Source organism: Drosophila takahashii, chromosome 3L (assembly GCF_030179915.1).
Source record: "Drosophila takahashii strain IR98-3 E-12201 chromosome 3L, DtakHiC1v2, whole genome shotgun sequence".
NCBI classification, from domain to species: domain Eukaryota; kingdom Metazoa; phylum Arthropoda; class Insecta; order Diptera; family Drosophilidae; genus Drosophila; species Drosophila takahashii.
This window is the reverse complement of record NC_091680.1, coordinates 33,636,325-33,660,198: the sequence shown is the minus strand read 5'-3', so window position 1 is coordinate 33,660,198 and position 23,874 is coordinate 33,636,325. Positions and strand designations below refer to the sequence as shown.

The following is a 23,874-nucleotide window of genomic DNA, read 5'->3' as shown; positions in this document are numbered from 1 at the left end:
ACGCGAATACGCCAGTGTCGCGGCGGCAACACCCAATCCTCGTCGGGCGGTGGATATTGGGTACGTCCCTTAGCGTCGCTGTCGTCCTCGGCTGGCGGCTTCGCTGGTTTCGGTGCTATAGGGGCGACTGCTACCATTTCCCGCTCGCGAAGATGGTCTTCCCTCTCCATTTCCTCGGCCCAGCTCGCGAACATGAGCGGAAGGTCGGCCTCGGGATGGGCAATCGGCGGAGGTGTGGCGACCTGGGCTAGTTTCATCACCGCATCCTCTCCGGGGGTGCCGATTGGAACGAAGGCGGGCATCTCGCCATCCGGTGGCAGTTCCAGGGTGGCACGCAGGTCCTCCTCGTTGGAGGGCTCGATCGTCTCCAAGGGGGGTGTCGGCGATGTAGTAGCCGAGACGCTGCCCTTCCCATCCGCGTATGCGAGTATGACCCCGTTAGGGTCCATCCTCTCCAGGACTGCGCTGGGTCCGTTGTCCTGCACGCGCCATAAATGGCCCGCGAAATCGTCCATGACGGGAGCCTCGTCAGACTCCATGGCGTGGTCCGGGCTGGATGCGTCTTGGCCACGTTGGGGGGCTTCTTCCAGTGTGGCGGCGGGGTCACTTGGCTCGGCGTACTGGCCAGAGCACGGCTCGATGGCCTCCTCCACGCACCTCACCAGGTGCCTCCAGTCGGGGAAGTCGCCCGCTGCCATGTCTGTTGGGAAGATAACCTTTTATTAGTTTTAGTTTGTGAAAAAGGGGGCTACCGTTTTAGTTTTGGTTAGTTTTGTAGTTAGAGGGGCTAAGCTACGGTGGGCACTGGGAGCATTGAGTTTCCCCTGAGGGGAGTGGGGACGTTGGGAAGGCGCACCCTCCAGCAAGTGGCCCCCACTGACTCAAACTTGGCTCCTTTCGCAGTGGTCCTTGTGAATTGGCTCTTGCCTCGGCCAGGGTTCTTTTGAGCGTCACTCGACCGCTGGCTTGATATATATATTTTCTCTACGACGAGGCCGCGGTGCGGGCTTTCTGCATTGGAGTTTAGGGTCACCCGACCCTAATCCTGCTCTGTCGTCTTCGCTGCGTCTGGTCTGTCCTGTTCGACCGGTACCGGACTCTGGATCTCCGGATCGTCGACTGCTTCCTTTAGGTCTCCGAGCGATGCCCTCCTGCGTTGTTTAGTTCGTGTGTGCTTTAAACGTACGATCGTGGCCGAAATGAATTGGACCACCTTGTACGGCCCCTCATACTTGGGCGCTAACTTTGCAGCAAAGTTATCCGCCGCTCTGGACAAGTGATGCTGCTTTACAAAGACCAGTGATCCCAAAGTAGGTCTCCACGCGCACCGTCTGAGGTCATAGTGCTTTCGCTGCTCCATCGAAGCTCGCTGGGTGTTTGTTTGGACCACCTTAAACACGTCGCGAAGCAACTCCGCTTTCGCGACGGGTGATCTTGGAACATGGCTTGGTCCCGGCGTGACTTCGTCGTACAAGGCCCCTGGGAGTCTTGGCTCTCTGCCTTGTATAATAAACGCCGGGCTTAATCCGGTGGAGTCAGAAACGCTGCTGTGGAAGGGGTCCAATGAAGTCGGCGCAGATAGTGTCAAAGGGCTCACTGATCTGCCTGGTGAACATCTTACCCGCTGGTTTGTTTTGGCTTATCTTGAACTGTTGACAAGTGTCGCACTTGCGAACATACCGGGCTACATCACGAAAGAGTCCCGGCGATCTGGGCGATCCGGGTTGTTGTCTTTCTGATTCCGAGATGTCCAGCCGTGGGCTGGTCATGGCATTCTGACAGCACTCAATGACGATGATCCTTGGCCACACACAATTTCCAAGGTACGCAGTCTTCATCGTCAGATCGGGATCCGTTGTGCCGATATAACTGTTGGTTCTCACACGCGTAGTCCGGGAAATCTTCAGGCTTGTCCTGAACGAGTTTCAGCATTCGCTGATACCATGTGCACTCAGGCTTATCCTCGTGGATCATTTGCAGTACATCCAAGGACAGTCGTGACAGCGCATCTGCGACAATGTTCTGGCTCCCGCGCCGATAGGTGACGTCAAACTGATACTGCTGTAGTTCTAACTCCCAGCGTGCGTTAAAATCCGGATAGGCGAGTACAGGTGCCTCCGTAAGCTTCCGCTTCAATTCTTCGAACGTGTCTTGTTGATCCTGTTGCCATTGCCATTTCTTAACATTTTTCAACAACAGAGACATGGGTTGTACGATGCTGGCAAAGTTGGGTACAAACCTCCTGTACCATGACGCGATACCCAGACACCTACGTAGTTCCTTGCATGTGGTGGGCGGACTCAGTTGCCGTACTGCCGAAATCTTGTCGGGATCAGTGTGCATCCCTTCCTCACTGAAGACGTGCCCCAGATATACCAGGCTGCGCTTAAAGAAACTACATTTCTTTGCGTTGAGGCGAAGGTTCGCTTTCCGTAGCGGTCGGAATACCTCTTGAATATGCTGCACATGCTCTTCTAAAGTGCGCCCGATGATGATTATATCATCCAGGTACGCAAACGCGTTGGACTCCATGTCTGGTCCAATTACGCTGTCGAGCGCCCGCTGGAATGTGGCCGGTGCTGAATGGAGGCCAAACGGCATGTCCCCTTCCTGGCACTGTAAATGCAGTGCACTCGCGACTTGTCATGGCCATGGGGATTTGCCAGTATCCGCTCTTCAGGTCAAGAGTTGAGATGTACTTGGCGTGGCGCAACCGCTCCAGAATGTGAGTTATCCTGGGCAGCGGGTACGCATCGGGGATTGAAGGGCATTCAGTTGCCGAAAATCAACACAGAGCCGCATCTCTCCCGATTTCTTGCCCACGAGTACAATAGGGGCACTATGGGGGCTCCGAGAATGTTCTATGCAATCGTTGCGTAACAAATCGTCGATCTGGTCGTCAATAATCCTCTGCATTGCGGGATTCTTGGGAAAATACCGTTGTTTAATGGGTTTATCATCCCGCATTGTGATCGAGTGTTCGGCGATGTGTGACACTCCGGTCAGTCCGTCGAATTTGGCCAATTCCTCCTGTAGGAATTTGTGTACCCAGGGTTCAAGATCCTCCGGCGCTAGGGTCCCTTTGATTACTGCTAATGCTCCTCCAGTGTCAGATGCATACGCTGGTCTGGCTGCGGAAAGCAATCGCGCATCCTCGGCAGGCTCTGCCGATACAGAACTCGGATTCCGTCGAAATGGATTGTTTCGCACGGCTGTGTCCTCTCTGGGCCCTAGGATACTGTTGGTTGAGGCAGCTTGCATCCTGCGCTCTGGTTCGTTGCTTTGTAGTTCTGGGACGGTGGCATCGAAGTTGTCGATTTCTTCTGAAGAAGACTCATTTATGAGAAGAGGGGACAGAACTGAGTCGCTCTTGGTGCTGGCTACGAGAAGAGGGTTAAGTTGTAGCGAAACGCGACCATATTGGAGGGTGGCGGACACGCCGCAGAGAAAGTCCATGCCCAACAGCACATCTTCCATGATTGAGGGTAAGACTAAGAGTGGAAATGTGACCCAACGTTGGTCCAACTGGACTTTCGCCACCAGTGACTTGGTTATTTCCTTGCGAGAGCCTTCGGCCAGGCTGACTTGGGTGCGTACCGTCCGTACGTTATGTGGTGTGCTCACGAGTTCAACGACTCTCTCGCTCACGAAACTTCTGCTGGCTCCGGTGTCTATGGTTGCATTAAATAGTCGACCCTCAATTTGTACTCGTGCGATGATTCTGCTCGCCTGGACTTGTAAAATATCTTTTAATTCTGGGGATTCCTCCTGGCAGTCTCTGGCCGCTCCCCGAGGGGACGAAGACTCCTCCCGTTTCCCGGATGACTACGACGACAACACTCGATGGTTCGTATTTCTCGGCGACCGCTTTCCCAGGAGAAGAGAACTCTGGGATTGCTACACTCGTGTGGAAAATGCCCAGCCTGCGCACAATTCCTGCAGGCTAGTCTGAAGTTTAACACTATTGACAAGTTCCCCACCCGAGGAACTATTTCCGGTACCACGGCGGCCGGTGTAAATGTTCGTCGGAGTGGTCGTGCTGTATCTTGGCGACCCATTGGTGGCGCCCCTGAGTACGACGGGATCTGGTCGATTCTCTTCAGTGGTGACGACAGTTCAGCCAGCATCCTTGCATGGCTTCCTGTGTCTCGATCGCGGGTGACTTCATAATTGACCGCCAAGGCGGTAAGTTATTCCAGCGTTGTGAATTCATGTCTCCTGTTAAACAGCATATAGTCCGGCTGTAGATTTTCATAAATCCTTTCTAACTCCTGTTCTGAATTATATCCCGCTCTGTGCATCATTAATCGAATCTTTACAAGGTATTGCTTAAATGTTTCTCCTAAATGCGTCGAAAAATACTAGCAGCATGTTGTTCCCGCTCTTAGACCGTGGAAGGGGTCCAATGAAGTCGGCGCAGATAGTGTCAAAGGGCTCACTGATCTGCCTGGTGAACATCTTACCCGCTGGTTTGTTTTGGCTTACCTTGAACTGTTGACAAGTGTCGCACTTGCGAACATACCGGGCTACATCACGAAAGAGTCCCGGCGATCTGGGCGATCCGGGTTGTTGTCTTTCTGATTCCGAGATGTCCAGCCGTGGGCTGGTCATGGCATTCTGACAGCACTCAATGACGATGATCCTTGGCCACACACAATTTCCAAGGTACGCAGTCTTCATCGTCAGATCGGGATCCGTTGTGCCGATATAACTGTTGGTTCTCACACGCGTAGTCCGGGAAATCTTCAGGCTTGTCCTGAACGAGTTTCAGCATTCGCTGATACCATGTGCACTCAGGCTTATCCTCGTGGATCATTTGCAGTACATCCAAGGACAGTCGTGACAGCGCATCTGCGACAATGTTCTGGCTCCCGCGCCGATAGGTGACGTCAAACTGATACTGCTGTAGTTCTAACTCCCAGCGTGCGTTAAAATCCGGATAGGCGAGTACAGGTGCCTCCGTAAGCTTCCGCTTCAATTCTTCGAACGTGTCTTGTTGATCCTGTTGCCATTGCCATTTCTTAACATTTTTCAACAACAGAGACATGGGTTGTACGATGCTGGCAAAGTTGGGTACAAACCTCCTGTACCATGACGCGATACCCAGACACCTACGTAGTTCCTTGCATGTGGTGGGCGGACTCAGTTGCCGTACTGCCGAAATCTTGTCGGGATCAGTGTGGATCCCTTCCTCACTGAAGACGTGCCCCAGATATACCAGGCTGCGCTTAAAGAAACTACATTTCTTTGCGTTGAGGCGAAGGTTCGCTTTCCGTAGCGGTCGGAATACCTCTTGAATATGCTGCACATGCTCTTCTAAAGTGCGCCCAATGATGATTATATCATCCAGGTACGCAAACGCGTTGGACTCCATGTCTGGTCCAATTACGCTGTCGAGCGCCCGCTGGAATGTGGCCGGTGCTGAATGGAGGCCAAACGGCATGTCCCCTTCCTGGCACTGTAAATGCAGTGCACTCGCGACTTGTCATGGCCATGGGGATTTGCCAGTATCCGCTCTTCAGGTCAAGAGTTGAGATGTACTTGGCGTGGCGCAACCGCTCCAGAATGTGAGTTATCCTGGGCAGCGGGTACGCATCGGGGATTGAAGGGCATTCAGTTGCCGAAAATCAACACAGAGCCGCATCTCTCCCGATTTCTTGCCCACGAGTACAATAGGGGCACTATGGGGGCTCCGAGAATGTTCTATGCAATCGTTGCGTAACAAATCGTCGATCTGGTCGTCAATAATCCTCTGCATTGCGGGATTCTTGGGAAAATACCGTTGTTTAATGGGTTTATCATCCCGCATTGTGATCGAGTGTTCGGCGATGTGTGACACTCCGGTCAGTCCGTCGAATTTGGCCAATTCCTCCTGTAGGAATTTGTGTACCCAGGGTTCAAGATCCTCCGGCGCTAGGGTCCCTTTGATTACTGCTAATGCTCCTCCAGTGTCAGATGCATACGCTGGTCCGGCTGCGGAAAGCAATCGCGCATCCTCGGCAGGCTCTGCCGATACAGAACTCGGATTCCGTCGAAATGGATTGTTTCGCACGGCTGTGTCCTCTCTGGGCCCTAGGATACTGTTGGTTGAGGCAGCTTGCATCCTGCGCTCTGGTTCGTTGCTTTGTAGTTCTGGGACGGTGGCATCGAAGTTGTCGATTTCTTCTGAAGAAGACTCATTTATGAGAAGAGGGGACAGAACTGAGTCGCTCTTGGTGCTGGCTACGAGAAGAGGGTTAAGTTGTAGCGAAACGCGACCATATTGGAGGGTGGCGGACACGCCGCAGAGAAAGTCCATGCCCAACAGCACATCTTCCATGATTGAGGGTAAGACTAAGAGTGGAAATGTGACCCAACGTTGGTCCAACTGGACTTTCGCCACCAGTGACTTGGTTATTTCCTTGCGAGAGCCTTCGGCCAGGCTGACTTGGGTGCGTACCGTCCGTACGTTATGTGGTGTGCTCACGAGTTCAACGACTCTCTCGCTCACGAAACTTCTGCTGGCTCCGGTGTCTATGGTTGCATTAAATAGTCGACCCTCAATTTGTACTCGTGCGATGATTCTGCTCGCCTGGACTTGTAAAATATCTTTTAATTCTGGGGATTCCTCCTGGCAGTCTCTGGCCGCTCCCCGAGGGGACGAAGACTCCTCCCGTTTCCCGGATGACTACGACGACAACACTCGATGGTTCGTATTTCTCGGCGACCGCTTTCCCAGGAGAAGAGAACTCTGGGATTGCTACACTCGTGTGGAAAATGCCCAGCCTGCGCACAATTCCTGCAGGCTAGTCTGAAGCTTAGCACTATTGACAAGTTCCCCACCCGAGGAACTATTTCCGGTACCACGGCGGCCGGTGTAAATGTTCGTCGGAGTGGTCGTGCTGTATCTTGGCGACCCATTGGTGGCGCCCCTGAGTACGACGGGATCTGGTCGATTCTCTTCAGTGGTGACGACAGTTCAGCCAGCATCCTTGCATGGCTTCCTGTGTCTCGATCGCGGGTGACTTCATAATTGACCGCCAAGGCGGTAAGTTATTCCAGCGTTGTGAATTCATGTCTCCTGTTAAACAGCATATAGTCCGGCTGTAGATTTTCATAAATCCTTTCTAACTCCTGTTCTGAATTATATCCCGCTCTGTGCATCATTAATCGAATCTTTACAAGGTATTGCTTAAATGTTTCTCCTGGTCGCTGGTGCCTGGTGCGGATCTCATCCTCGAGTCTCCGAAAATACCTCGGTGGCAGGAAAAAGTCAAGAAATGCCTTCTTGAAGTTTACCCAGGATTTACCCAGTAGCTGGCTTGTCCTGAACCAGTGTTCGGCCGTGTCCGTCAAAAGACCAGGAATGGCCTGAGGCATCTTCTCCACTTTGATTTCGTAAGCTGTGGCTCGTTCCTCGAGGTGTTGAATAAACAAGATCGGGTCCGTTGTCCCGTCGAAGGTGATTCCCCAGTTTCTCAGCTTTTCTGCTAGAGTTGCCGTTGTCATTTCAGCTTTCTGGGAGAAATATCCCGCATGGCAGTGTTGACTTCTATGTCGACACCTGCCTCAGCGGTGTTGGCGCATCCCAGTGGGACATGGAGTTTAGTCGGACCCGCAGGGTTTGGGCTCGGCGTCCGTTGCTTCCGCTCGTTGATCGCGGCCAATATTTCCGATTCGCATTCCTGGAGACGTTCGGCTATCTCCAAGACGTGATCGTCACAATTATTAAAGGCTGCCAACCGGCTCCTCATCTCCTCCGCATTTCCTGTTCCGTCCAAGGCGAACTCCTTCAAAATTGCCTCCAATTCTCGCTTTCTGAGATACGAAATCCAACGTGCACCCATGTTTGCGAAAAATATTTAAACGAAGAACAAGGAAAAACCAGATTTTTGATGCGGCGGAAAAAGTTTAACGAGGGTTAACCGAAGCTCAAAAGTTTAAGAAAATTCAACAGTAAAAAAAAAATAAAATGTTTATTTATTTGTTAACGGGTTAATAACTACCCAGCAGAGCGATGGCAACGACAATAAGATGTAAGACGACGATTTAAATTTTCTCGAAGGCGATGTAAAAACTTGACGTAGTGGAAAATGTGATGACTGTCCGACGATGGTTTTCAGATTCTCTTGCTATGATTCCGATGACTGTACTTGCAGTCGATTGCTGTGGATGTGAGAGAGACGAGGACGGGGATAGGACCACAGCCTAAACCATAAGAGCTAGAGCAGCCAAATTTTTTCACAGTATTCCATTGGGGGCGTAGGCGCCCACTAAGTGGCCCCAAACAGCTCCAATATCCATATTTAGAGCAAAAAATCATTAGCTTAACTTTAGCTTAACTTCTAAAGTGGTTGGAATTTCGAAATTTTGATTTTGCAGAATTTTAGGTCTTATAAGGGCCTAATTAAAAATCTAAAAGAAATTTCGATATCCCCCATAATTTGGAGCTACATTTAAAATTAACTTTTCGATTTAAAAAATCTAAACCGCTTGTCCGATCGAGATGATTTTTTGGTAAATGGTTATTCTAATGGTTTTAACATTTTTTTAAAGTATTTTTAACGAATTTATTTAGATTTCCTAAGTTATTGCGTTGCATTTTGTGGGAGCCCGCCGAGAGAGCGAAACCCAGAGAGCGGATGGCAAGAGAGCGACGGCCGAGAGAGCAGCAGCAAAGAAAACTGTCGATGGGGTGGGGTAGTGCTGTTGGGAAGGGGGAGGGGAAAATGGCAATTTAAGTTAAAATTTGTTTTGAATTTTAAAAACTTTAACGGCTGTTCCGATCAATATGATTTTCGATCAATAGCCAGTCCTGTGGATCAAATGCTTAGGTTTTATTTAAAAAAAAATATTTTTCATTTTGTAGCAGAAGTAAGAGCCTTATTTAATTTCCACCATGGAAGATGATAAAAAATTACAGCAAATTCTGTAAACAAAGCCAAAATGTTTCCAAGTTAAATATCTTAAGACTCGAACTTTAGCCAAAATACGTATGTATATTTGGATATGTTTTGATTTGTACAATACAATACATACACACAATGTGTGTTTATGTTTCTACTTGAAAGTCGATAGTGTGCTCAAATACAAATAAAATTATTCATTTCCTTTCAGCCAATGCAAAATTTGACGAGTTTAATATTAATAATTATCAATCAAATGTGGAATAGGAAAATAATAAGTTACTTCGCTACTTTTGTGTATACAAATGTTGTCGTTTCATTCAAAACATCAAATTTAAAAACAACAAATTCCAATTTACAAACAAGTGTACATTTGCGCGCAAATTAATATTGCATTGATAACATTGTAACTGATAGAAGGTATAAAAATTCACTACTTTTACTTAGATCGCATTCATTTATTATATAGCTCTACCAGTAGCCTTCGGATTCTCTCTCTTGAAGAATCTTCTAGAAAGGATGTTTACGCAAAGGGTTTCAACAAACGCGCAAATAAGATATAAGAAAGTCCTGACAACCTAATTTCCTAACTGCAAACTAATTTTGAGCGAACGAAGTCGCTCCGGGTATAGCTAGTATTGTAATATGTTCTAAGGCCCCTTTGACCATATTGTAATATGTTCTAAGGCCCCTTTGACCATCTCTAAGGATTAAAAAATGAAAGACCGATTTTTAGGGGGATACGACCACAGCCTAAACCATAAGAGCTAGATCAGCCAAATTTTTTCACAGTATTCCATTGGGGACGTAGGCGCCCACTAAGGTCCGACATGTCCCCTCAGTGGCCCCAAACAGCTCCAATATCCATATTTAGAGCAAAAAATCATTAGATTTACTTAAGCTTAGCTTCTAAAGTGGTTGGAATTTTGAAATTTTGATTTTGCAGAATTTTAGGTCTTGAAAGGGCCTAATTAGAAATCTTAAAAGAAATTTCGATATCCCCCATAATTTGGGGGCCACATTTAAAATTAACTTTTCGATTTAAAAAATCTAAACCGCTGCTCCGATCGAGATGATTTTTTGGTAAATGGTTATTCTATGGCCCAAATGCTTAAGTTTAATTTTTTAAGTTTTTAACATTTTTTTAAAGTATTTTTAACGAATTTATTTTGATTTCCTAAGTTATTGCGTTGCATTTTGTGGGAGCCCGCCGAGAGAGCGAAACCCAGAGAGCGGATGGCAAGACAGCGACGGCCGAGAGAGCAGCAGCAAAGAAAACTGTCGATGGGGTGGGGTAGTGCTGTTGGGAAGGGGGAGGGGAAAATGGCAATTTAAGTTAAAATTTGTTTTGAATTTTAAAAACTTTAACGGCTGTTCCGATCAATATGATTTTCGATCAATAGTCTGTCCTGTGGATCAAATGCTTAGGTTTTATTTAAAAAAAAATATTTTTCATTTTGTAGCAGAAGTAAGAGCCTTATTTAATTTCCACCATGGAAGATGATAAAAAATTACAGCAAATTCTGTAAACAAAGCCAAAATGTTTCCAAGTTAAATATCTTAAGACTCGAACTTTAGCCAAAATACGTATGTATATGTGGATATGTTTTGATTTGTACAATACAATACATACACACAATGTGTGTTTATGTTTCTACTTGAAAGTCGATAGTGTGCTCAAATACAAATAAAATTATTCATTTCCTTTCAGCCAATGCAAAATTTGACGAGTTTAATTTTAATAATTATCAATCAAATGTGGAATCGGAAAATAATAAGTTAGTTCGTATACATATGTGCGCAAATTAAAATTGCATTGATAACATTGTAACTGATAAAAAAATATACAAGTTCACCACTTTTACTTGGATCACATTCATTTATTATACTTGTTTAAACAATCTGAATTTAATAGGGGAGTGTAGGGTAATTTGACGAGTAGGGTATATGACGTCACGACAAAAATTCCAAATAAATGTAGTCGTCTCCCCTTATCGTGTCGACAATGTATTTACAGTAATATTCGTGAGGTAATTTTCGCTAAAAATGTGGTGCGCAAACTAGCAAACCCATTCAATTTACTTGTGTTTCAGCAGTGCCAGAGCAAAGATGAGTGGAAAATAAAATCAGGCAAATATATGCACGTATACATGAGATCTTTATCAACAGTTTTTGGTACCTCGCGTTTTTTTCTTTTGCGCCGTTTAAGAGTGACACCGTTTTTGCTTCAAGTCTACCTTGTAGGGTATTGTGACGAACTTTTTGTAGGGTATTGTGACGAACTTTTTTTATTCAAGAATTTTAACTGTTATCGTTAATTATTTGTAAAAAAAATATAATAATACCAGATAACATTTACTGCTGCAGTTTTATTGTTGTTTTTAATAGTGACGTCAGTTTAATTTAAAAAAAAATTTGCACTTTGACCATTTTTTTTTTGTAAGTTTGGGTATTATCTTATTACTTTTTTCTTTTCCGTATCGAAAATAACCTTTCCGTAAATAATATATAAAAAAATGTATTTTTTTGTTTGTAAAAAGGATGGTTTACACCAAACGCTGTGGGATTTGGCTACGTTGAAATTTCGAATCCAAATTTTTTTAGAAATATGCTGAGTAAATGTAAGCAACTTTCTGCTTTTACACTTTTAAAAAATATTGATTTTTGGAGAAGTTACATTAAAGAACAAATCGTTCGCCACATTACCCTACAACTTTTGAAAGTGCAAAAAAAGTAGGGTTCACGCCAAACGCTGTGGGATTTAGCTGCATTGGAATTTCGAATTTCGAATTTTACAGGGATATGCTCAGTAGATGTAAGCAACTTTCTGCGTTTACACTTTTGAAAAATATTGATTTTTACAAAAGTTACATTCAAATAACGAATCGTTCGTCACCTTACCCTACACTCCCCTATATTTTTTTAAGGGAAGAGATACATATAGACAAAAAATATTCCATTTTTTTTTTATTATTTAAATTGGTAGAACAACTCTTTAAGAATGTGTCATGAAAGTTTCACGAAGAAATTCGAACTATTTTGGAACTTATACCAGGATGACGGCACCCACCTTCCTTGTGCAGTAGATATATTTCATTACTTTGAATGCGTTTTTCTCGAAACCATGTTTTCCTCAGCTGCGGATCGTGTATCTCAAAAAGTAATGCTTCGATCATCATGCTGCTTTTGCAGAAATGTTTGTAATGAAATTGCAGACTGTCTGAACCTACTTTATGTAAAAATTTGTACGGTTAAGTATTTTTTGTTAAGAAAAAACAACAAAAAAAAATATGAAAAAAAATATTTTTGACTTTGAAAGAGTGCCACAACCAGAGTTTTTCAGATATTTTATGTCTGTTAGGTTCAGACAGTTTCTACGTTATTTCTTAACAAAATAAAAATCGGATCTACACAGCGACCTGTGGAATCTAGTATATATATATATACTAGCTGTACCCGGCGCGACTTCGTTCGCTTAAAATTAGTTTTGAGTACGGTTGTCAAGACTTTCCCATTTCCACACCACCCCTGAGGTCCAATTAGACCTATTCCACTGAAACTTTCTGGTTTAATAATGTTAATTAATAGATTACTTTAAAACCTCTGTGTAAACAACATTTTTAGAAGATCCTTTAGGAGGGAGAATAATAAGGCTACTGGCAGAGCTAACTCTAGAGCATGCGACATAAAATTGTCCATGAGAGAAGCAATCTTCTCTAAGATCTAGTCCAGCCAGCTTCAAAGTCTGCCCCTGCGATTTACTTATAGTTATTGCAAACCAAACTTTTAGAGGGAATTGTAGCCTTTTAAACTGAAACGGCAGACTGGATGGTATTAATGGGATCCTGGGTAGAAACACTGTTTCCCCCTTCGCGCATCCCGTAAATACTGTTGCTTCAATTACATTCTTATGAAGACCTTTTATCTGCAATCGTGTCCCATTGCATAACTTTGGGGGACATAAATTTCGCAATAACATTACGTGTGCTCCAATCTTAATAGACAGATTATGCTGAGGAATTCCTGGAGGATTCAAAGAATTTAAAAATTCAAAAAGGAACAGCATTATCAGCATCAGGAACAGAGTCGACCGATTTATAGGAGACTTCTAAACCATCAAATGAGTTTAGCAATAAATTATTAATAGTAGTTGCTCTTTCATTTTTCGTTGTCAAAATGGCGCGCTCAGATAGCCAATCTAAGCTTTTACTTGATATGTTAGAAATGTCAGGAAATATTTTGGATGTAAGGTCTTGAACGTTTTTGACTACATTTCCTAAGCGTTATAACTATTTTTCCAACAACTGTTTCGTGAGCGCTAGTTTTTTTATCTGTGGCCATAAAAATGAAGATTTTAAACAGGCCTTTATTTCGTCAGCTCTTGCACCTCGTGGCACAACAGGAAGGGTTTGGCGAAAGTCTCCAGCTAGCAGGACTGTAATACCACCCATCAACATAGTATTCTCATTAATATCTTGCAGGGTTCTATTTATGGCTTCAAGCCCCCCTTTATGTGACATGGTGCACTCTTCCCAAACAATTAACTTACAATCTTTAAACACCGCAGCCATATTACATTGCTTTGAAATAGAGCAATTAGGTGTTTCTAAATTAACTAAATCCAAAGGAAGTTTAATATGTATAATAATAAAAATAGCTCTCTTCTAATTTCCTGCTTCTCACTCCCAAAAATCGAATTGTGGCAAGGAAGCGCAAGTGTATTTTTTGCATACGCCTCTTCTAACACTTGCGATATTAATTTGTTAAATCGTCGATGAAAATATATATAACCTTTTTAGATTCCTTAAAAACATATATTAAATTCAGATTGTTTAAACAAATATAATAAATGAATGTGATCCAAGTAAAAGTGGTGAACTTGTATATTTTTTTTATCAGTTACAATGTTATCAATGCAATTTTAATTTGCGCACAAATATGTATACGAACTAACTTATTATTTTCCGATTCCACATTTGATTGATAATTATTAAAATTAAACTCGTCAAATTTTGCATTGGCTGAAAGGAAATGAATAATTTTATTTGTATTTCAGCACACTATCGACTTTCAAGTAGAAAGATAAACACACATTGTGTGTATGTATTGTATTGTACAAATCAAAACATATCCAAATATACATACGTATTTTGGCTAAAGTTCGAATCTTAAGATATTTAACTTGGAAACATTTTGGCTTTGTTTACAGAATTTGTAGTAATTTTTTATCTTTTTCCATGGTGGAAATTAAATAAGGCTCTTACTTCTGCTACAAAATGAAAAATATTTTTTGAAAAATAAAACCTAAGCATTTGATCCACAGGACTGACTATTGATCGAAAATCATAATGATAGGAACAGCAATTTAAGTTTTTAAAATTCAAAACAACCCTGCAGGAAAAATTCGAACTAGTCTGAAAAACAACTAGTTATACAACTAATATAAAGCAACCGGAATTTGTCTGATTACATTTGGACTACACAGGGTCTAAAAAATTTGTGCTAGTCGAAAAAATGATTAATACAAAACTAGTAAATAATAAACTTGTCTCGGACTAGTACCTTTATGACAAAAAAAACCTTAAAAATATTTAACTGGTAGAACAAATACATGTTAGGGTCTAGTCAAAAGGCAACTGGAATTTAACTAGTTGCAAATGAAACACATATGATTCAAAAATATAGCCTATAGTGTAAATGTCTTGGGAAATTTAACAATAAACAAATCAAAAACTCGAGGTCCTCGGTTCAATCCCCAGTCACTGTACATTTTTTTTTGTTTTTTGTTTGCTAGGTGATGCTTTAGTTTTATTTTAAACTTTGTTTAATCTGTCCGAGGCAATATATATGTGAAAAATCACTGTTTTTGAATTATGTCACACTAAAATTCATAAACCTTGTTAGGGCATTACAAAATGTGATGCGTGTATGGCTCAATCAGTTAGTGTGTCTACAAATCCAAAGGTCCCGGGTTCAAGTCCTGGAGAGGGCGACTTGCCTCAAAAAAAGTAAGTTTGGTTTTAATTCCATTTAATTATCACTTACTGTATTTGATTACATAATAATTATCAGAAATTCTCTAAGGACCGCGCCTATTGATTGGATACTAAATTAGGAGAGCGTCAAGTTAGGCATCGTCAAGTACTAGTGAAATCCAATCACTTGATGGTTTAGAGATTAATTTTTAGTTTTTTCGTGAAAATATTTTTTTTAGTGTAGTTTAACAGCTGTAACCGTAAATTGGTTAACAGTCACTAGTGCAAAACTAGTAGCAAATGGACTAGTTGTTTCCGACGACAAGCATATGAAAAATGGACCACTTCGTTACAAGGAAATGGACATAACTTGAACTAGTTAACCTTCTTGACCCAACTAGTATTTTAATGGTCCAAAACTGATTCCGTTTCCTGCAGGGAAATTTTAACTTAACTTTTCCCCTCCCCCTTCCACACAGCACTACCCCTACCACACGTCAGTTTTCTTGGCTGCTGCTCTCTCGGCCGTCGCTCTCTTGCCATCCGCTCTCTGGGTTTCGCTCTCTCGGCAGGCTCCCACAAAATGCAACGCAATAACCCAGCGGCGAAAATGGATTACTTTGCCATAGGCATGGCCGCCTTGTTATGTGGTCGGGACACAATTTGCATTACTAGTAATGGGAAAAGTATGCTAGGGCCGAGTCACCTTCGGGTCTCCATTACGAATTCACTATACTTTTCCGAAATTGTAATGCAAAATGTAGACAGACTAGAGAAAATTCAACATACATTTTGAAAAACGTATGCTGAGTTGTAATGCTGTTCATTTATGAAAACAAAAAATATTCTTTCCTCATGTAGGAAGTGAACATGGGTATTATTGTATAATGGATGGAAAGGCTAACCGCTCGGCCATTGTCTGTGCTTTTTTTAGTTCGTCAAACTATATTTAGAATGCATGCTGTTATTATTAAAGTTCCGAAGCTCAAACGTTAGGGAGGGGAAACGAAAAACGAACACATAGGCAATAATTTTTAGGTGTGTTTGTGATTTTTGACAAAAGGAAATCGTTAACGAACAAAAATACGAAGTCATAGGAGCTCTGATTACAACTTCACTGTCAAAAAACAGCGATCGTAATCGATTACAATTTCTACACTTGAAATGCATTTTTTCTCCAGACCCCATTCACATGTTCGCCGCTGGGAACTTAGGAAATTTAAATAAATTCGTTGAAAATACTTTAAAAAAATGTTAAAAACTTAAAAAATTAAACTTAAGCAATTGGGCCATAGAATAACTATTGAGCCAAAACTCATCTTGATTGGAGCAGCGGTTTAGATTTTTTAAATCGAAAAGTTAATTTTAAATGTAGCCCCCAAATTATGGGGGATATCGAAATTTCCTTTGGATTTCTAATTAGGCCTATTCAAGACCTAAAATTCTGCAAAATCAAAATTTCGAAATTGCAACCATTTTAGAAGTTAAGCCTAAGTACATCTAATGATTTTTTGCTCTAAATATGGACATTGGAGCTGTTTGGGGCCACTGGGGGGACATGTCGGACCTTAGTAGGCACCTACGCCCCCAATGGAATACTGTATAAAAATTTGGCTGCTCAAGCACTTATGGTTTAGGCTGTGGTCGTATCCCCCTAAAAATCGGTCTTTCATTTTATTATCTTTAGAGATTTGATAATTTTGGTTCTAGATTTGCATGTCCCTCGATATTTATTCCTCTCCGTGCGTACCCACTTAAAAATTCGCTCCTATATGGCTGTACCCAAAGACACAAATCGAAGAAAATGACCAGATGGGTCTTTAGGCCATATAATCATCTAAAATTCCTAAGCCCCAAGTCCCTGTTCGGGCGCCAGACTGTGAAGTAGTTTCTTAGGCTGGGGTGGAGCTCGGTCACGCCAGGATCTCTTTACAGAAAAATTTATAAAGATTGAGACTAGGGTCTTCGATAAGCGGTGGGCTGACGTGAGATGTAGTGTATCAGCCACCGGGTTACTGAATAAAACACAGTTTCGATTTGATTTGGGCATCAACAAAGAGCAAAAGGGGGTCAGAGGTAGCGCGTACTGGGTCTGACTCGCGGCACTCGCCGTGAGGAGACCGAGAGAGAATCGATTAGGGGACGCCTGGCAGTTCTAGGCCATGTGGCTGCCTGACATGGGCACCCGCCAGCACTCGCTGGTGTTAGGTTTTATCTGGGCAAAGGCTATGGCTGACCTAGCCGGATTCTACCCAGTGATACCGCATCGAGGCCTGCCGAGATTTCTAAGCGCACATACTGCCCCTTTTTGCTGGCCTGGCGTCGCTGGCCACTCGTTGCGGTCTCACTGACTTGCCACTCACCCGTCTCGCTCTCGCACACACACACACGTACGGGTTCCGCGTGTAAACTGTTGGGGCTCCGCCGCTGGTCCTGGGCCGGCACCACTGTTGTCCACAAATCCTCTGTCCTTCTTCGCTGTCCCTCTCCTCGTCAGCCGTCACTCGAGGACTGGGTGTTCCGCTGCTTTTCAGGTAGCGCCGGTGTCCTGGTGTTTCCCACGTTGAGCACGTTGAGTGCTTGGCTTCTGCTGTCTTTCACTCCCGGAGTGGCAAAAATCGCCCACTCTTTTCCGCACGCAAACTCCTTGTCAGCGTCAGTCGACCTCTTCCAAAAAAACTCCGAGTTTCGGTTTCGCGGAACTTTTCCGCCGTTCTCTTTTCTGGCTTCTCGAAGTTTCGGCATATCTTCCTCTCGCTCTCCCTCATGGGCGCGTGCCAGTTTTCGGGGGTTGATTTCCAACGCGATCATGCGTTCTCTCGCTCGCTCTTATGCAAAGCTGTGTCAATTCACCGCTTTTCGTGGTGAGTTTCTTGTTTCTGGACTGGTATGTGTGTGTCGGTGTGAGGTAAGCCTTCCAGGCTAGTGGTGCAAGTATCGATGGCGATGACAGTTTTATTAACTATCGGGTGTGGCCATGTAACCTTAAACCTAACTTATAATACTATTTTAGATTAACTCTAGCCTTATTTAATTACTTATATTCTAGGTGGGGGTTATATACACATTTAGGGATAGGGAGTGGCTATTTGTGGGGAGCCAATTGACTCCTCACACAGTAACCGATTTTTTTGTTTCAAAACGGATTCGGTTGATCAAAGACCGTTTGAACTGGACGTAAAACAAAAACGGTCTTTTGACTTTTTATACCTATGTGTTTAAACACAGAAGATGTTCTATACTCCAAAAATGTTGTTTGTTTTTTCCAAATATTTTAAACCTAATTACATGTTTCAAAATTTAATTTAAAAAAAAAATTTCATTTTTTATTTATAAAAATCTTAAACAAAGAGTATTTTGGATTTTATTATATCTTAAGTTTGAACGCAAAGTACAGAACTTTAGCAGACCAATATTTCCAGTTACAGTTTTACCTAATGTAAAATATGATAAACAGCGAATTCTTCAGAAGATTATGGAAGATGAAGATTATTTACTCGGATAATACTATCTCTTAGACGCTGATCAACAAAAATAAAAAACCGCAAGTTCTTCAGAATATGATGGCCATTATGTATATTTACTCGTATAACAACATCACTTAGAGGCTTTATCTTACAAGACTTACATCCGCGAGTTCTTCAGGAGATGATGGCCATTGTATGTCTTTACTCGTATAACAGCATCACCAATTGCGCTTTATCATAAAACATGAAAAGAGCGTATTCTTTTGAAGATAATGGAAACAGTAATTGTAATTTACCTGGTGCTAATAATTAAGTTATTTTCCAAATATGAATTTTCAAATAGATGTTCTATATATTTCCTTAAATTTTTAAAGGTGTAAGGCAAAGGAAAGGCAGAACTGTCAAAAAAGACCGTTTTTACTGAGCATTTCAAAGTTTTGTTCATCTACTAACAGTTTTTTGGGACCGTTTCATACAAACGGTCCCAAAAATCGGTTTTTTGAAGGACCGAAAAAATTTATTTTCAGTCGAGAACGGTCAACCGAAAACCGAAACAAACTGAAATAAAGTGTTTCGCTCAGACCGAAACCAAATTTTCAAGATTTTTTCGGTTTCGTTCAGACCGAAACAGCAAACGAAAAAACGATCAACTGTTTTTTACATGCTCTGGTATAAGGATATACCATAAAACCCCACCCCAGCCATGAGCTCAGCCGCAACCGCGCGGCATGGAACGAGAGTTCCAGCATAATTTTTTACAAGGATGACTACTGTCGCAAGATGCACTACATCTTGATTGAGATTTTGGGCTATAAAAATGCTGGACGAATACGTTTCTTCCACTGGAAAAGGTGGTTCTGCGGGTTGGGACACGCTCGTCATATTTGGTGATGCAATGGCATCCGGTGTGTTGAAATGAAGCAATGTGTGATGCCTTGAGACACAGACGCGACACGCACTGTTAGATTTGCATGGCCTCCTTTAAGGCAATTGGTACATAGCCCAACCTTTTTGACCTCCTTTAATCGAGCAGACGGTGCAAGGTTGCCAAAAGATGTGCATGAGTATATAGAGTGTCTAGGATTTCTACAAAAATCACAGCCCTGACGGCTGGAATTAGTTGCTATAAATGAATTTCTACTAGTTAGGTTAGGTTTTTTCCTTCCAACCTGCTTGCCAGGCGCGTAAGTGGTCGTGGCTTGTTCCATAGTTTCCAGGCGTTGGCATCGTGCTTCTAAAAACGAGGTGAAATCCGCGATCTTCGGTATTTCCCCTATCGATGCATTTTCTTCACATTTAGATTGAGTAGCTCTGTCCAATTTTTGAAGAAGTATGTAGGCAAATATAGCTCCAGAAAACTCCTCCAAGGTGCCCAATCCCAAAAGAGCACGCAAATGTGCATTTAGCTTGTCCGATAGTTTCCGTAGTTTTATTGCAGACGCCACCTCCACCTTCTCAAGCCCAAACATCTCGCTGATGTGTGCCTGAAATACAAGACGCTTGTTACTAAAACGTTTATTTAATAGATCTAGCGCTGCAAGATAGTTTGCGTCAGAAATCTCCAGCGCTCTGATTGTATATAACGCCGTGCCATGTACACAGGATCGCAGATATTGAAGCTTCTCGATATTTGACAATTCCGAATCGTTATGTAGTAATGATGTAAAAACGGAGACGAAATCCGCAAACTCCGTGTAGCCGCCAGCGAAGGTTGGCAATTTTACTTCCGGGACGTGCGATCTGTTGGCCACAACGACGGTTGGCCGATCCGATAAGTCTTCATGGCGGAACGTAGAGCAGGGCGGCTGCTCCGGCCTACGAATCTGCAGTTGGCTGCGAACACGAACTATAATTGCCATTACACATTTGTCGCACATCGTGCGCAGTATTAAATGAGGTTGCTAATTGGTTTATTAAATTTAGACGCACTTCTAAATCAATGGTACTAACCTCCCCAATAGCGTCTTGGGAAAGCTCATTGCTTATACTTTGCACTCGCTTAACAAGGGCATTTACTTTGCGTTTGTTAAAAGACACCCTGTTTTGCGTCGGCGTCTCACTTCCCACTTCTTCGTCCGACATAGTTTACCGCAATGTTCTGTTAGCACTCAACACCAAAGTCAAATTCGAACGCGAGTACAGTTGCCGCGGGCGCGAAGGAGGTGGAATGAGATAGAGATGATAAGAACCGTTGCAGTGAGACCGGTGTTCACGAAACTGTATTTGAACCCTTTCACTGTATGCGCGTATGTATGTGTGTGAAAATTCTAAAATGCACGCTCACACTGATTTTTAATTATTTTTTAATGCAATAGCCGAACTGCTATCAAGTCGGGGTCACCAAATGTTGCGGCTAGAATGAGCTTTTTCAATAGCACTGTTGGCCAATACGGCGCTCGAGAATTCGTTGTTTATTGGCGAATGTATATACAAGGTTTGATAAGTTCAATTCAATGATTGCAAAGACGGCAGGACAAATGCTTGCCGTTTGCATGCGAAACGAAAAGGCGAGAGGTAGAAAACGAACTGAATTACTGAATTCTTCTCAGCTGTGTTGCGCGGTCTAGCTAAGCGCGTAGCTGGACAGGGTGTATATCCCAGTTTTTGCCGAACATTTTCCTGCACGAGTAGAATGCTATGCTGGCCTTTCTTACTCGTTCCGTGTTGTTCAGTTTCCACGAGAGCTTTGGGTCTAGTATCACTCCTAGATACTTAGCTTTACCCGATAGCTCGAGTTCGATTCCATATATTTTTGATTTGCTGTATGATGGGATCTTTGTGCTACGCGTGAAGAGCATTAGTTCGGTTTTACTCGGGTTTATACCTAGTCCGCAGGTTTTTGCCCATTCATTGAGTCGGGTAAGGGCCCCCGTCATTATGTTACTAATGACATCTGGGAATGGTCCTGATACTAGCAACACTACGTCGTCTGCGTAGGCTATTACTTTTACTCCTCCGCTTTGAGTTTTCTCAATATGTCGTTCATGTTGATAAGCCAGAGCAGTGGCGATAGAACCCCGCCCTGAGGTGTGCCTCTCTTCACAAAGCGTGTGAGGTAAGTGCCACTCAGTTCGGCTGTTATCGTCCTGCTCGGGAGCATAACTCCGATCCAAGCTTTGATGTCTCCTTCAATGCCGATCGAGTTGAGGGAGCTCAGTATGGATTCGGCGTTTACATTATTGAACGCACCTTTTGTATCTAAGAAGGGGGCCATTGTATATTGGTTAAAATGTAGCGATTTTTCTATGTGGCAGACTACTTCGTGTAGTGCCGTTTCTGTCGATTTGCCCTTTCGATACGCATGCTGAGCGTCCGATAGATGCTGCTTCTCGGTGTTTTCCCGGATATGAATATCGATCATTCGTTCCAGCGTTTTCATTAGGAAGGAGGTAAGGCTGATCGGCCTGTAATCCTTTGCTAGGATATGACCTCTTCTTCCTGGTTTTGCTATAAATACAACTTTGGCTTCCTTCCATAGAAGCGGTTTGTGTGTTAGTCTGATGCAAGCCGTGCAATTGGTATGCTTTTTATGCTTCTTTTTATGGCTCCCATTCCTTGGTAGCATAGCTGGAGTTATAGTCATCGATCTCCGCAAGGCATCGAGTGTTGTCCTCCGCATCGCGCTGGTCAGTCTTGCCCTCTGCATCATTCCTGGCAATCTTGCCGAGAATAAAACGAGCCCGACTGACCTTGGCCTTGCGCTGCTGATGCGTAACAGTGGCTGCCTTGCTGGTACCCGGCTGGGTTCCGCTGTTGTGTGGGTTGATGTTCTTGGTGTCTAGTGGGGTGCTTGACTTATCAGCCCCTTCCGTTCCCATTGGAGCCGGAGCACCCTGGCTGGGTGTTCGCGGCCCTTCCTCGATGGTAGCGGAATCGGTTTGGGGTTTAACCTCCCCGTGAGGTCAGAAGCTACGGTGTTAGGTTTCATTTTCAATACATAATCGCCCGCGTTGCTCGACCAGGCAAGCGCGGCGGGGCTGAGGGTTGTTGGGGCTCTATGAAAAATTCGACCGTGACTCCGCCCCAAAGCCACGGCAAGGCCACTTCCGACCCAGGGTTGCCCGGCCCTGGGAAGGCTCCGTTAAGACACAGCTGGATTTACCCCTCAGCTGCGAACCGTAAAGTCAGTGGGCACGGGTCGCTTGACACGCCTGACTTGAGGGTAGGCACTTTAAAGACCTACCCAGGTCCGCCCGACTACGACTTTGGACCTGCTTCCAGCCGCCCTCACGGGGAGAGTATAGTCGCACTACCATCGGTGCACACAATTACGGCAGGGGACGAGTCCCCCGTTGGTCCCCCTGTGTACCCGACGGCTGACAGCCTCGTATTTAATACAATGTTTTTTGTATTAAATTTAAATAGCAAATATGAGATTTTGGATTCCATAGGAGGATATTTAAATTTACAATTAAATTTTTTTATCAGTGTATAAGCAGAGCTCGTAAAAAACGGTCAACCGAATTTTCCTAATCGGGCTGCTCAGTTGAAAGACCCCAAAATTGAGAATGTCTAGCTCAGGGTCTAAGCAACAGCCCTTTTTTCCAGGGACCGAAAATAACAGTTATTTTATTTAAAAGTCCTTTAAAATAAAATATGAAGAAAAAGTGGTAGAATTTTTCTAAAAACGCAGAATTGTTTATTTTCATGCAATCTGTTGATTCATGCAATAAATTTTTATCGTGGGACTTTTATATATCCCACAACAACAGTTATTCAAAGACTTCTATTTTACTTGTCAGAGATTAACAGTTATCGAAAGACTTTTATTATAAAAGTCCTGGCTGATATATTCGAAAGGCTTTTAAAATATAAAGCATTCAGTAAGTTTTATTTTTGTGATTTATATTTTCCATACGATATAAAAAGCCAGTCGCATTCTAGCTTTACTATAAGATGTACAAAAACGGAAAAATTCAATATGGGTCGAAATCCCAATTTAATAGTGCGACAGTTTTTCGTAGCTCTTCCGAATGCGGTACAGTGCAGTATGTGTAAGATTGAATTGAACGGGAATCACTTGACATAAGTATTTCGCTAAAACGCCAAATTATATAGCTTAAATTTGATACTGCAACTCGTCTCAATCGCAATGTATTGGGTGTTAATGTGAAATTTTACGATAAAAAAAAATTAAAATGTTCACGATTGGAATGATTGAGCTAAAAAGGAAGCATTTTGTTATTAATCTCTCTGCAGAAATCGAAGCTGTTCTGAAACGTTACGGTATTTCCAAGCAACAAGTTTACTGCGCGACAACAGACAACGGTCAAAAAATGATAAAAGCTGTTAAAATTATAAACGACGATAATATAACCGGACTTTCAAATGAAAATGATTCAGATTACGACGAATTGGTATCTGAATTAAAGGTTAATAACATAACTTCCATTAAATGTGCCGCCCACACAATGCAACTGTCGGTCCACGATTTTCTTTAAATTTCGAATTACAAAGTCATCATTTCTAGTGCACGTGAACTGGCAAAACATCTGCGGTGTCCTTCCAACAGGTAAAGATTTTCTTTTTTTACACATTCGATTGATA

General features: G+C 43.2%; 1 protein-coding gene across 1 annotated transcript; it reads right to left on the bottom strand.

Moving 5' to 3' along the window:
• Positions 1–7,032: 7,032 nt before the first annotated feature.
• LOC138912972 (activity-regulated cytoskeleton-associated protein-like) lies at positions 7,033–7,488 on the bottom strand. The gene has a single exon (XM_070215024.1). It carries the CDS (start codon positions 7,486–7,488, stop codon positions 7,033–7,035), a length of 456 nt encoding a protein of 151 aa, XP_070071125.1.
• Between the last annotated feature and the right edge of the window lie 16,386 nt (positions 7,489–23,874).